A 16008-nucleotide genomic window follows, 5' to 3' on the forward strand; every position below is an offset into this window, starting at 1 on the left:
CTCTGAATATCAACTTCTCTCTCAAAAGGAAGATATGGAGTAAAAGGAGAGATTTTTTTTTTAATTTTAATGAGTTGTAGTCAGTTTACAATGTTGTGTCAATTTCTGGTGTACAGCACAACTTTTCAGTCATACATGAACATACATATATTCATTTTCATATTCTTTTTCACCATGAGCTACTACAAGATCTTGTATATATTTCCCTGTGCTATACAGTGTAAACTTGTTTATCTGTTCTGTATATACCTGACAGTATCTGCAAATCTTGAACTCTAAAAGGGGGGAATTCTATCTTTTCAAAATTAGGTGACAAAAAGTTAGCCGATACAACACTTTTAGAAAATCGGCTGAAGGCAAAAGGAGCTAGAGAACAAGAAATGTTTTGATAAGGGAATAAAGAGAATGTGAAAAAATGAAAAATGAAAATTCAAGAAGTAGAATTATTAAAAACTTTTAGAAACAGGCACCTTTTCAATGATGTGTAGCTGGCATCCTGAGTGAAAGGTAAAACACTAGAAATACATACATTGAAAAGATTATGAAAAATTTTAAAATGGTGATAATGAGCTTTTAGCATTTCAGATATGAACGTGGGTAAGGCAAGGGTCAAAGGTATGTTTCTACCTTATGAAGGTAAAGGAAAAATTCACCAAAAATTCTACAGGAAATGAAATACATCTCTTTTAGGCCATTTGAGATCTGGGTGGGATGAAGACACTCGTTCAGGTGGCACACTTTCTTAGATGAGATAGTCCCTCAAGATAAACCTCCTTGGGACACGTCTCCTTTAGGTCGGACAAACTGGTTAAACAGCAGTCAGACACGGAGACCAGGGGATTTTTCCGCTTCCAGCCTTTCCGACGTCGCCCCTGGTGCCTTTCTCCTCCGCAGAACGCCACGTTATCAGGTGCTGCCACCCATGGTGGCCACTAGGCGGCACTCCAAGCTCATCCTCATGGCGGAGACGAGCCGCCGGTTAAAACCTGCTGTAGGCAGCTCCGTTTGTGGAAAATTGCTACCAGTTTGGATTTTATTAATTGAAACTTTAGAATTGATAAATGCTTCTTTATAAACTAGGCAACAAGGCAGGCCATATGGTTTAACTGAGCCTGAAAGTAAGCCGTCTTTGGAATCCTTCTTTCTGCTGCATCTCACACTTGGGGGCATCTTGTGGACCAGTAGGGCGAGGCTGCCAGGGACCCTGTCAAGGTGGTAGCGACGCCTGGGGTGACCCTCTCTTTCCCAGGACAGGTGGCCTGCGACTGTGATAACTGGAAGATGCCTTGGTTCACTGCTTCTCAAGGAATTTATAGGACCCAACATCCTTGCTCAGCCATGCGCACAATATAGGTAACCTCTCTAACGAGCAGCTCAGAGGAGCAAAGCTTTCACTGCTCGCTGGCAGAGAGGAAGCAAGACTGCGTGAGTGACTGAGGCAGCTCGACCCTCCAGTTCATTCGGAGGAACAGCTCTCCTTACCTGTGAGGTTTCAGGCGTTGGAACGGGCAGCAATTGCCCGAGACTTCAAGCAGGTGGGTAGGGTGCCTGCAGCCAGGCTCGGGCGGGAAGTTGTCGACCCCTGTTTGTTGGTATTAAAATGTGACTCATGATCCTCCTTCACCAATCTCCTTTGTCAACCTAAGGCTAAGAGGTAGAACTGGAACCCGGAATTAGGGACAAATCTGAGAACTCTCCATCCAGAGGCTGTGGAAAATTTATTGCACAGATAATGGCTATGATCCACCGTCCATAAAGATATGGGTATAACTAAACACGGGAGAGATTTGTATGAAATCAAGCAGCACTAGAGTGGGGCCAAACAGACTTGTTTTTCATGATGCTGCACCACCCCTCAGTCACTGCGTTCATGTAATCTTTCTGGTTTGAGGTTTCATCTGTAAGATGAGGGGTTTGGAGCAGAAGACTTGACAGGCTCCTTGCCACATAAACATTCTAGGATTCGAATCTAGCGAAGTGGAGTCTGTCTGCAAACGTCCACCCCACCACCGCGGCAGGAGAGCTTTCCAAATCACACAGTTGCTTCTGGGGGAATGGCAGATTTATTACCTACGGGATTTGTGCCTGTGGATCCGTTTAAACCAGCTAATTTCAAAAGTACTTCTAATTATAATAGAGCCTTTGAGTCCATATTACTTGAGAGTCATTTATAAAGTATTAATAGGCTGGGGGCTAAGAGATCCAAAGATCTTATTTTTCAGTGCTGCTTCTGAGAACGGTCACAATCCATTCATATGCAATAAACACGTTTAGAGCCCCTGGCGTGTGTATGCCAGTGCTAAGACATCAGCGGCCAAGGGCTGCTTGCAGTCTACCTGGTGGATGGACTTAAATGAGGACAACCAGAGGACTGTAAAAGGTGCTGTGGGTCCAACCTCTTGCGCGTCTCAGTGGGAATGTGCCACGCAGAGCTGGAAGAGAGCATGCCCGGGGCTCAGGGCTCTATGTGGGGACTGGAGACGTAGCTGAGAGCAGTGTCTGAAGTGTTTCTGAGACAGTTCTGTAGACAGAATCCAAGGCCAGCAGAGGCTGTGTTTTTGTTGCCACCATTTTTCCAGAAACTCCAGGGACACGAACAGGGATCTCACATTGGCTGAATTTAAGGAAAAGTCTTATTTCCGTATCTCCAAATACAATGTCCTTAAAGAATGTCTCTTCCGACCTCAGCAGAAGCTTGTGGAAAAAGAATAGAATAAGGGGGAGGGTATAGCTCAGTGGTAGAGTGCCTGCTTAGCATGCATGATCCCCAGTACCTCCATTAAAAATAAATAAACCTAATTACTTCCCCCTCCAAAGTAAAAAAATAAAAACATAAAAAAGAATGGGATAAAATTACTCAAATAGTATTTACTTTCAAACTTTTCTACGTGGAAAAAAAAATCCCTATGTAACCGAATGAGGACCCAACCAAGGCACAAGGCATATTCTCTGTTTAGTCACAAAGACCATTCTGTACCTTGAAAATAAACTGACGAAGTGACTTCCATATCAGCTTTGTATGCCTTGACAGTGCACTAAATCAATATTATTCCTCTGACACATTTGAAATGTGGGACTGAGCCAAAAGAAAAATGCTTCCAAGGATAAGATTTTGGGAATCTGGTATCGGACAACAAATAGATCAACTTCCTCAATTTCCCTACTTCTTTGTGTCCTTACATAATATGCCTGTTTGCTTTACGCATTTACACTGGACATTTCATTTTAACTTTCAGTGTTTATAGAGCAATTTGTAAGCATCACTAATAAAATGACTTATTGGTAAGACTAGAGAAGCAGGGAGCTGAGATTTCCCTAAGTGTGGGCTTTATTCTATTGAGAGACAAGTAGAGATAAGATTGTGTGTAAAGGTTTTTGGGGTGGGGAAGTATTTAGAACATTCAACGAACTGAAAAAGGCTAGTGTGACTAGTAAGTAAGAAGAGGAGCGATGGTGGCAGTGAAGAGGTGAGCTCCACTCCACTGATTGTCAGCTGGGGTGCATTAAACATGTATTTCCATGAAATTGATTCGGAGAGCCCACCATCACCAAGTACAACTATAAAAGGTAGGAATATGGATAGTTCAGCGTTGCAGGCAGCCTTCTTTTCTCCTTTTAAGTCTCCAGACGGAGACTGGGTTGTGACCTTTTTATAACACAGCATGGTGAGTACTGGGTGAGGCAGGAATGCCTGACAAGCACACAGTTTTCCATGAGCACAAAAACCCTCACGCTACCTCACTTAGCACCTGCGCAAACCCATGCTGTCCTGGGGCGATGGTGCTATTTCCAGGCCACGGGAGATGCCAGGTCCACAGCTGAGCACTCGACACACCGTTTCATGTGTACTCCTTTCAACAAATCAGATTGGTGAACACTGTTATTTTCTTCATTTTAAATGTGCGCTGAGGCTCAGAGAGACAGAGTAATTTGCTTCACTTGGTAAGAAGCAGAGTCAAAACTCAAACTTAGGTCTGTTCGATTTTTTAAAAAAAATTATATTGAAGTGTAGTTGATTTACAATGTCAGTTTCAGGTGTACAGCAGAGTGATTCAGTTATACATATACATACATATATATTTTTTTCTTTTCAGATTCTTTTCTATTATATGTTATTATAAGAAATTGAATATAGTTCCTGTCCTATAGTAGGTCCTTGTAGGTCTGTTCAATTTTAAAATATATTCTTAACTAGAACTGCATTATGAAGTAAGTGACCTTGGAAGGTTCTGGGGCTCCAAGAACTGGAGGAAATTTGGAAATAGTTTGTAGCTATGAAATGTTCAGAAAAGCAAACCCAACATGTTTAAAAAAAAATAATTTGAGGAAGGCATTGTAAATATATTCACGTAAGCTATAGCAACCTTTATAGAGGAGTTCATGTATTACCTAGCTCAAAAATGAAAGACATTTTTAAATGTATTTATGTCTTTCAGCACATACAGTAAAAGTCCTTGAACATACATTTGTCCACATTATTATAAAACCAGTTTCTCCAAGACCCTGCTAAATAAATTGTTGACTGGGAATCTGAAGGGTAGGAGTCTGACAGTGAATTCTCAACCTCCCAGACTCTGAGTGTTCGCCTGCTTTTGTCTGGCCCACCATCATCCTCCATTTTCTTCTGGTCATCTTTCTTTCCCGTCCGAGGCATGAGCCCAAATGCTGGTGTAACTCTTGCTTCTTTTATCACACAGACTTTAATTAGTTCAACTGGAGGCAAACTCTCACTTCTTCCTCTGTCTTCTAATTCCTGTCCATTTATCACAGGAAAATCATCAATCTATTTGAAGCAAAAACACAGCTCTTATTTTGATTAATGAGCATAAAATTAGAGCTGGTGATTGATAGTCTTTTGCCAAACGTGAATGCATGAAGACACTAAAAAATAGAATTAATTGTCAGGGAACTGTGGCACCGCCAGGAATTCCCTTACATGGCGGTAGGCAGTCTAGGGAGGGTCCACATGGCTCTACTCCAGCCTAGTGTACAGAGGCAGGGAGGGAGCCAGTGGTTTCTTGCTCCCATGACCTGGTGCCGTTATTGCCCCACGTATACTGCATGAACCGCCCAACTGGAGGCTGGGCTCCGTGAGGGATCGAGGAGAATTTGGAGAGCTATCTTGTATCCTTATGGCAAATTCTGTGTGCTGTTCGTTGGCCTATTTAGTTGAGATGGTCAGAGCTATCATTTTTTTAGCAGACAACCAATCTGTATCCTCTCTTTGTGTTTGGCCCGGCTCACTTTGAAATCTCACGTTAGAGTCTTTACATCTCTTACCTTTCATCTCTAATGAAACTGCTTCTAGCAATCCCTGTCTGTCCACATAAATATTTGTTATTAAATTATTCTCAATTGCCAGTTCAAAACCATTTTGTCCCATTGCAAACATTAAACAGATTTCCAGTATCTTAGAGGCTGAAAAGGCATTTTAAATTTAGTTTAGTAAACCATTGTTTACCGATGTGTCACCTGGAAATGTGGTTAGAACTACCACTTGTAAACCGGATAGAGACTACTCAAGCCCTTGAAACTTGAAACATAGGGTAAATGACGGAATAACGTGGTTGGTGAATAAATGACATTCGGTCTGTCCACCAAGATCAGTTTAATGAAGGATTTCCATTGTGTTTTAGGCTTACAGGCACACTCCTGAATGGGCGACGATGATGGTATTCAGTGTGGGGACGGGATGTCAGAGTCTGTTCACTCACTGGTGTCTACGTTGCGATAGACTGGGGTTGGGATTTTCACACTTCCTCTAGGGCACAGCAATGCTGTTGTTTGGATGGCAGTATCTTCCCTTTACAGGAGACAGGTTGAGGAATTTGCCATGAGTCAAACAGACAGTAGATGGTGGGGCAATACACTGTTAGTTATTATTGGAGGTAATTTTTAAAAATTACAAAATAATACATGCTTATTGTAGAAATGTGAGAGAACACAGATTCATGAAAAGAAGGAAATCAAATTTCTTCATCATTTAATTAATCAAGTAGATAACCATGGCTGTGGTTTTACTATTCTAAATCTCTCTGTATACCAATGCATAAATGTATATACCTTTTTACTTATAAAAGTGAGATCGTACTGTCTTGAAATCTGCTTCTTTCTTGGTGGTATGTCATGAACATCTTTTTAAAATTTTTTAATTTCTTTTGTTTTTTTTTTCTTCTCTTTATTCTTATCGTGAACATTTAAAAATCTTCTGCAATATCACTTTCTTGGATACAAAAGCGTACACTTTTTATCTATCATAACATATTTAATACATCCCCTTAACACTGGAAACTTTGGTTGAAGAGTTTGTGATAAACATGATGCATATCCTTTAAGCAAAATCTTTAAACATAACATATATTCCCTTGGTTCACGCTCCTAGGAGTGTAATTGCTAAGTTGAAGGCTATAAACACTTTGAATAGTTTTACTGTATGTAGCCAGATCAGCTCCAGAAATATTATTCTTAAGCCAGTTCACACTCCCACCAGCAGTGCACATACTTCATTTCTCCATACTCTAGTAAAAATACCATTAAATGTATCTACATATGGCAACAATATTGCATTACCAGTGATGTCAATGTATATTTGAATGTCTTCTTTTTCTTAAACCTTGCTGTAAATACTAAATGTTCCAATAAGCGCAAAATAAGGTAAAACTTTGTGATATTGTGCTGTTATTGTATCTCTTCTGAAGGAAGAAGAAAAACATGATCTTCTCTGATAACAAATTACTTATGGAATGAAAAACAAATTAATGGGATGAGGCACCTGGGCCCATTAGGCAAATTTCCATGATGCTTGTCACCATGGTACCCAGGGAGTCGTGCATTTCTGGTCTTCGTTTTAGTACCGCTAACATACGAGCCCCTGGGAGTACCAATGGGCTAGGCACCAATGTACCATGGGCTAGGGATATGGAGAATAATGAATTCTAATTAATCTGACTTGAGTTGTACAGGGCAGACCTCTCCCCTGAATTTGGGGTGATTGTATCCAGCTGTCTGTTGGAGAGTTCCACTTGGATTACCTGTGGTATTTCAAACTCAGCCTGTCCCAAACTGAATCTACCCCCTGCCTCCCAAAACCTTCTCCTCCCTGCATCACTCTCTTCCTCACTTAGCAGCACAACAGTCCATCCAGAGAGTATCCATCCCCAACACTTAACCAAATACCTGTTTTCTCTAATATTCCCCTAACTCAGGTCTTTATAATCTTAATTATTCAATAAATATTTTTGAGCTCTTACTATGTGCTGTATCTTCTTTCTAAGCTTGGTGGTGAGGTGCCACCAAGGGAGACCGGGATTAGAGGAAAATAGAAAAAGCCATGACTTTGGGGGAAGGCACCAAGGAAGTGGGCAGGAGAAACAGACAATAAGAAAGTAATAAGGAATATGAAATTGAGGTGACTGAGGACTGTTTAGGTTGCCTGCAGAGGGAACACGTAAACTTAGACTTGGAGAAGAGCCAGCCAGTGAGGCTTCTGGAGATAGCATTCCAGACTGGAGGATATGGCAAGGTTAGAGGGCAGAAAACCTGAACAGACTTAAGGAACATTAAGGTGGTCATGTGGGCTGACATGAGGGAGAGGAGCTGGCAGAGTGAAATCACGTTTGGAGGTCAAATAAAGAAGTTTGAATGTTGTAATATTAAACGTGATGGGGAAAATGAACGTTTTTAAGTAGAGAGAAAACAGGATGAGATTTGTTTTTCAGAAAGAACACTACGTCTACTGTAGGAGACTGGATTATGGCGGGGCAACGGTGGAAGCAGGGACACCGGCTGATAGACAATCACAGGAGTTCATCTGAGATGTTACTGTGATTTGCACCAGGGTGATGGCAGTGGAGAGGAAGGGAACTGGATAGAGTCAAGGCATAAATTAAGCCATCCCCTCGCCACACCCTAGCTCAGAGCACATAATTGACCTGCCAAAGTTTGCCATCTTCTCTGTTCAAATTCACTCACCGACACCGCGGCATCCTGGATGCTCAGGGCTGCTCAGCTCCTTCTTAGAACACCTGCGTGCTCCTGCTCCCTCCCAAGAGGGCTGTGTCTTGTTTCCAAATTTGTGTATATCAGCTGTACTTAAAATTAACTTTAAATAGGTTTATTAATAGTATATGGACAAATGAAATATGAGAACAAATGATCATTCCTAGGCAAAACTAGGTCAGATGATACTTGGTAAAAAATACAGGCAAGATAGCAACACAGGACTGAAAAAAAAAAAAGCAGCAAAAATTGTGCTTCCTGTCACAGATTCCTTCACGTGTCTCATGCCTTCATCCTACAGAAACCAAAGCTAGGGTTCAGAAAAATGCATTAGAGGTACGGCTTAGCAAGAGAGAACCAAACTCTCATTAGTGAAACCACACCAAAGCCTTGAATTCCTATTAGAACATTGGTGAATGTACACTTATGTGCATTAAGTTAAAATAATAAAATGTTTAAGGTGTGTATTGTGGTGTGTGTCCCTCTCTGATCTATCACATCAGGTAGGCGGGAGGATATATACAGCGTGCATGAAGTCCTGGGTTCAATCCCCAGAACCTCCTCTAAAAATGAATAAATAAGCCTAATTACCCCCCCCCCCAAACCCTATTATCACATCAGGTAAGTGGGCTTCTGCATTTTGTAGTTATAACTTAACGGACTGGATGAGGGAGAAAAAATCAGAGATAATGTTATTTGTCACTTGCATAGCCGGGAGCTGACTCTTCTGCTGGGTGTGCCCTTCTCTTCCACGTTAAGCAGCAGCTGAAGTGCTAGACTTCGGCTTTTCAGTCTTTGCCCCCCTTCCTGGTCCTCTCCTCCCCATAATTCATCACAGATATCTCTATTACCACATTCACCTCAGTGCTGCACGGTGATATAAAAAATCTTATCACTCTGAACTCCTTCTTGAAGGGGTCATGTGCTCCTCAATAATTTTTCCAACCCAGAGTGGACACATGGTAGATACTCAGTGCTTGTTGAATGAACAAATGAAAGAATAGGCTATTTTTATCTTGTGCACTGAGAAATATCTTTGCAAACATTTAATGATGTCACATTCATTCTATATGGTTATAGACTGAATGTGTTCCCCTTAAATTCGTATGTTGAAGCCTTAACTCCCGAATGTGGATGTATTTTGAAACGGAATCTGTAAGGAAGTAATTAAGGTTAAATGAGGTCATAAGGGTGGGGCCCTGATGCACCAGGACTAATGTCCTTATGAGACACCAGAGAGCTTGCCCTCCACACAGACATGCACTGAGGAGAGGCCACGTGAACACAGTGAGAAGGCAGCTGTCTGCAATCCCAGGGAGAGTCTTCACCAGATGACAACCCTCTTGGTACCTTGATCTTGGCATCCAGCCTCCAGAATTGTGAGAAAATAAAATTGTCATTTAAATCATCCAGTCTGTGGTATTTTGTTATAGCAGTGTGACCGGACTAATACCTATATAAAGAACAATAGATTTCTCTTTCATATTTGATTTGTCAAAAGGAGCCTCAGAAGTCAGAGTGATCTTTGATATGTCTAATAGTTGCTTCTCTCCCCTTTAGCTTTCAGGAAAAAGATTTTCTCCTTTAATTTTGTCTTTGCTAAAAAAAAACAATATTATCATGGGAAAAAAAGCCTTTTCCCCTCTTAAGCTTACAACCTACAACTCAATTTTAAGACAGCTTTTATCTTGGTACAATTGACAAATAACTCCAGCTTAGGTGGTTTAACAAGTGGCTGCAGTCCCTATGGTTCTCCTCCTCCTCCTCTGTGCTTGTCACGCCTCATGTTTGCAAGATGGTTTTCATAGTATCTCTGGATACCACCTGAGGTCAAAACAAGAGGACGGGGTCCGCAGCATGTTTACCTTCTTACAGGAAAAGCAAGAGAATCCCTGGAAGCTCCTAGTGGACATCCGTTTGTCTCACTGGCCACAAACCTAGCTGAGAGAGGAGCTGAGAAAACAGTATTAAGTTAATCCAATTCCTATTTGGGAGGTGGCAAAGGAGAAGAGGGGTGCAAATGTCTGTGGGGTTTGTCCATGAGTGGTGTTTGTTATGTAGGGACCTGGAAGACTGGACTGGCTGATCAGCTCTTTCTAGAAGAGTCCACTGGTCTTGAGCTTAATCCCCCCAAGGTGGGGTTTGTACTTCACATTGTTGTAGTAAAGGACTTCGGCCACCCCCTGACTAACACTAACACCTCTTTGATTACAGTTAGCTGGGTGGTGATGTCTACGCCTGGTCTCACGTGTTTGATGTCTACGCCTGGTCTTACGAGTGTCTAAAGCACTACATTTCATCTACTGGGTATATGTTGGCTATATTGTTTATTGTTGTTTGTTTTGTGCAGAGGTAGTAGCACCGTTCTACTTTTCTGTCAATGATAAATATAAGAAAGTGGCGAGTAGGGTCTGTTCTAATTTGAGGCTACGGTTAAAACCATAATTTGAGTTGGTTAATACTGTGCTCTGGCCAAGAACCTACCCATAGCTACCAGAAGACGGCGGTTCTAAATTTGCATTCCATGTTCACTGGTTTTACTTAAAGCATCATCTAAAGTAATTGGTATAATTACCGGCCTCACTTAATGGTGCCGTAATTGGGTTTGTACAAGCTATGACGAGTTTAAAAATATCATTCAGAGCTAAGACTTTATCAGAACAAAAATACATCTGTTCCAATAGAAGAACTTAAATAGGGAAGAAAATTGGAGTCAAGAGAAAACAAGATAACTCATAAGGTTCTATACAGTAGAGCTACAGGTGAACTTCAGTTTGGCTTAGAGCTGCCCAGAAAACAAAAGAGACAGTAACGCAGTCTATAAGATAAAAACAAATCAACTGTTTAGGAGAAGCAACAGTTTTACTGGAACTGATATCTAAGAGAACTTTCTCTCATGAGTTCCCACAAAGGGTACACCATGTGACAGAGAAGGCGTCAGCTTTAAAAACACATGTATTGAAAATACAAGTTCTGATGGCTGTTTTTGCTAGTAGAAGCCAACAGCACAGAAGCAAAGTGCAACGCAGTAAAGCTAATTCCACGAGGAATCAGAACGTCGATCAAATGTGTAGCTCTTTGAAAATCTCCTGGAAGATAAAATTTAGATTCCTTTCTTTACTAGCTAGGAATGCAAACTTGTTTTAACGTAATCTAAAACCTCCTCTCTTCCCAGAAAGAAATGAAACTCCATTTTAAAACCAACTAATTATTCTTACACCTAAGGCCACTATTCCCTTCTAAGCTTACAGAGAGGTGGAATAGAGTATATAAATGATTTAAATGAGAACTACGGTTTTCTAAATAAATGTGCTTTATTTAAATGGCTAATCTCAATACAGTAGACAGAACACATTTTAAAATGCTAAATTTTATGGCTGTTCTTCTTATACGTGGATTTAAATTTCAAAACATTAAGTTAAAAGATTATCCACAAAAATGTTTTCTGTTTCAGCTATGTTCAAATTTTTTTTATTAATATTGGTTACATTTGAAGTGCGCTGTCACCTATTTACAAAGACTTAAAATGATCAGTTATATAAGGTGCAAACTTAAAAAGAAAATCGCAGACTCATTCCACATCTGTAAATGCAGCAGTTAAGTTTAATTAAATTTTCAATAACTGGAAAGGATAAGAAGAACACAGAAACTGGAGGAGAAAAATGGTATTCAAGATACGAACAACACACATCTACTGCTGTACCGAAAAAATAATTTATTGAATCAGCATAATACTGGGAATAAAATGCATTATAAAAGTAAAAAAAGTAAAACCTAAATATAAATAATAGTGGTTTCCCTAATTAACAACTTTTTCTTCACTCATCCAAAACTTTAAATACAGTCTTCTGAAAGGTCAGAATTTGAAAGTGTACGGTTCACTTTAAAACAGACACATATGTAGCACTGTAATATCTGGAATTTAGCAAAGCTCACCTTGCTTGATTAGACTGAAAGTGATGTTAATTTAAATGATTGTTCTTTTTAAACCTTTTTAAAGCCTAGATAGTATTTTGAAATGAACAAGTAGGCCATTTTGTTATACTCTTTCTGTCTCCCAGGATGGTAAATATATTTCTAATATACTTTGGGGAAAATATTCTGAGACAGAGCATACCCGTGCATTTTGATGCAGACTTGAAAGATTTTTGGTACTTAGGTAAAAAGCAGTCTCCTTCTCAGATCAAAGGTTAACCAGCCATTGTATCTGTTAATCTACATCAGCAGAATTTTAAACAACCACATCGTAATACATACCTCAAGATACTGATACACTTTTATGTAGTGAAGGGAAAAAATGGAGATGGTTATTCTTTTTCCCTAGTAAGTTTCCTTCAGTTTTTGGAAAGCCTATGCGTTCAATATACCAACTGCGATTTCAAAAATGCTAGCATGATTGCAATGCTTATTAACAGCAATACGCAAAGTAGTAGAAATATAATATAAATAAGTAACTTCATACTATAAAAGTGAAACAAAGCACACTCCATAACTATATGCAAAGCAGAAATAAATTTTTCATTTAGCAGACTCGCAGACCCTAGGAGACGTCTGTAAAAAGTGAAATAGTGAAGGCACTGCATAATTCTTTTTCCTAATTCCACTTACTAAAGAAATTCACCAATTAAACTTGGCACAAAAGAGTTTAATCACCGTAAAGTGCATCACTTGGCTAAATATATTAAAAAGAAAATCAGCATCAATAATTATAGCGACATTTTCACATACACAGAAACAAAGATAGAATGCCAGGAGTTGACATACAAGCTCTGCAGGACATATGGCTTTTTATCTTTAATTTTTTTGTATTACTGCCTATTTGCTTAGAATCTATATTTTCAACAGAGTATGCCTTGATTAGCAAAAAGAGGTAGTGTCCTGAAAAAGGCAAACCCACTGATTCTACAGATAGAGATTTAAGATAAAGATTATGTGGAAAACAAACAAGTATAACATATAATACACCGGTATACTTATAGTATTTCGATATTATTGAATTAGCTTTTAAAATCAAGGCTATTTTATCACTTTAGCTATATTATTACAGCTCTTTCGAAGAGTTTCCCTTTGGTACTAGAAAGTTTTCTTCTTTCAAATAGTAACATTCCAAATAAGCAACTTTCATTTAGAGATGACAAACATGTTAATATTTTAAACTCAGTTCATCTTTACCACTGATTTAAACCATTAACGAAAATATATCATCATGTCAGAGACACAAAGAAGTATATATCCAACCAGACAGCAACATGCAATTTATGTCCACTTAACTAATAAAATTGGTGATTTTAACACACACACACGCACGTGTGTACACCCACGTTAGTCTGGAGCAATATACTGGCAAAACACCAATATAATTTACGTACATTATTTAAGGGCCTTGATGGCGAAACTCTAACTAGACTTTTCTTTAGTGTATTAAATACAGTCTATCTAAAAGACAATTTAAAGCAACAGTGAATATATTTCTTACCCCAATAACTTAAGAGAAACTTTTCTTTATGTAAACTTTATACATGTGCAATCTTGCTACTTTCTGTAATAGCTTCAGTCTCTTTTCTCTTTTTAAATATTTGCCACTCTACGTTTGCAGAAATGTAAAAATGGGAGGAACTGCTTGTGACGCATTAGTCTTCTTCAGCATTATATGCCACTTCTGCTACTTCTATGTCTGATACAGAATTTTCAGGCTCATGAGAACTTAAGTATTGCTTATTATCAGCTCTGCAAAAAAAAAAAAAAAAAAAAAAGAGAGAAATAGATCAATGAAGAGACTGGCTGCATGCTATTTCACTTCACTAGTAGCTTTAAAATTTTTTACCCCATGTAAAGAATATTTAAATATTGAATGGAAAAATATTTAATAAAAAAGAATATTTAAGTTTTCAATCGGAAATTCATTATGTTAAAGTTGTCGCTGCCAGACTGCACCTTTGGAGATATATTTGCACCTCTTTCAGTTCCCTCAACTGCCATTTTTCAATAAAAATTAAGTTTGCAATGACCTTTTCCAACATAAAACCTCATACTTACAGCTTAACCACTACCACTAAAGTATTAATGGTGACTTTATAATTTATATGTAATAAAAGTTTGGTGTGCTTTCAAATACACTATCTTTTCATCATTCCTATTAGTAGGCAGGGTGCTTGCTATTATAGCGTCCCACTTTTTGCAAGGAAAAGACTGACACTGAGAGAAATTGAAGTAATGTGTCAAGATTACAAAATTAAAAAATTGTAACTGAGTCACAGCTCAGTTAATACAGATGTTATCTTCAAAATAAATAATAAAATTTAGAGCCTGGATGCCAAAGATTCATTTTACGAACAGCCTAGAATAGCTGTGGTCTCTTTTTGCTCAGCAGACTCATGATACAGTAACACTGCGCTCATAAAAACACACTCTTAGAGTATTAGGACCATTTCCCTCCAGGTATTCACATGATTAGATTATAATAAACCAAACCTATATACCTGGATTCTTCGTCCAAGACATCTTGATCAACCTCAAGTGCAGAGGACTCCACCTTTAGGATCTGTCCACCTCCCGTTTCTGACATGAGCAGTGATTCTTCAGGTTCTAAAGATAACGCCCTAAAAGTAAAGCATAGCCACAAGCTCCTTTTACGAATAATAGGTGTGTATTTATTGCTGTGAATACACGTGGCTTCAGCAGCCTTCAGCTGTTCTTAACATAGTCATGCACCTAATAACCTGCCACCTCTGGGAGTCAGCAGAGAAATCAGTGCTTAAGACTAATTTAAAATGATTCTTAACATCAATTCAAAATACGCTGACAAGAAGGAAAAACCAGAAATTTCATCTGCAAAAAGTTGTCATAAATGCCTAGAAACAAAGATACCATTTAAATAGGTTAAAATAAATCATATTCGTCTTGTTGAACAGCTAGAGGTTTATTTTCCAGATGTTTCCTGTCCTTCAAATCTTCAGCCTCCTAAATAATCAAAAGCCAGACAATTCCCCCAATCTACAAGGAAGTACTCCAAAAGTCTAAGACTTTTAGAATCAGAAATTTCCTAAATTATATCAACATACAAAGGGCACGTATCCTAGAGCACTGAGCTGAGCTGAGTTAGTCAGACTAAAACCAGCGTCACAGCACACCTGAGTCTGTTTTCCAGCGTGTCTATATGAAGTTGCTTTTCACTGAGCAGTTTCTTCAGTGATTCCAACTCTTTCTGTTTTTCAAGTAGTTCTTTTTGGAAACGGTAGTTTGTCTCTTCTAAAGTTTCACAGAAAGCCTTAAAAACAAACAACAAATAAAAAACACATGCAGAAAAATAATAAAATTCATTAGTTACGCAATACCTTTCTCAAGAGCATCACTGAAGAGTCAGAGAACACAGGTCAACAAAATAATATGAATACAATCCAACGATTTATTCTCTACCCTCATGTTTTTAGGTCTCTGCTGTCTTAGACCCCACCTACTGGGGACTTAGAACGATATTTAGAACTACAAGTCCCCTTTCTTGAGAATTATTAAGTAGTAAGCCAGGTGACTGAAATGAATCTGATCTCTCTCCAGTGTATACTTGGGAAAAAAATGGGAAAAAGATGACTGATAACCACTGTTTTAGTTTCTATTCTTCTTAGTCTGTTTTTGCCCAGTCCTGATAATTAAACTTAAAAAAAATTCAGCTATTGATTCCCTTAGAAGACATTCACTGTGATAATAACTTCCAGCAACATGTATAATGACCTTATTTTTTAAAAAGCCACTATTAAAAAAATCACTTATACTCAAGACAAACCAATCAGAATGTCAAGACATGAAAAATATAGTTAATAACATTAAAATCGTAATAGAAGGATCAAATAATAGAATAATCCTCTCTGAAAATAATATAATAAACTACAGAACTAATAGTAAGCTAGAGTTACAAAAATTACCCAGAATGAAGCATGCAGAGATGGATAGTATGAAGGAAAGGCTAAGACAGATAGAAAAGGAAAATAACTAAACAAACATTTGTAAACAGAA

At 38.7% G+C, this 16008-nt stretch overlaps 1 protein-coding gene across 2 annotated transcripts in view; it reads right to left on the minus strand.

Moving 5' to 3' along the window:
* Nucleotides 1-11583: 11583 nt before the first annotated feature.
* SNX16 (sorting nexin 16) overlaps nt 11584-16008 on the minus strand; it is a 32494-nt gene continuing 28069 nt past the window's right edge. For both annotated transcript variants that reach the window (XM_010979381.3, XM_010979379.3), the window contains 3 exons: nt 15129-15265; nt 14478-14597; nt 11584-13725 (listed from right to left, as the gene is read on the minus strand). In XM_010979381.3, coding sequence (XP_010977683.3) covers nt 13629-13725; nt 14478-14597; nt 15129-15265 — 354 coding nt within the window. In that variant the 3' untranslated portion in view covers nt 11584-13628. The remainder of the gene's footprint in view (nt 13726-14477; nt 14598-15128; nt 15266-16008) is intronic.

The sequence above is a fragment of the Camelus dromedarius genome, chromosome 30, assembly GCF_036321535.1.
Source record: "Camelus dromedarius isolate mCamDro1 chromosome 30, mCamDro1.pat, whole genome shotgun sequence".
NCBI lineage: Eukaryota > Metazoa > Chordata > Mammalia > Artiodactyla > Camelidae > Camelus > Camelus dromedarius.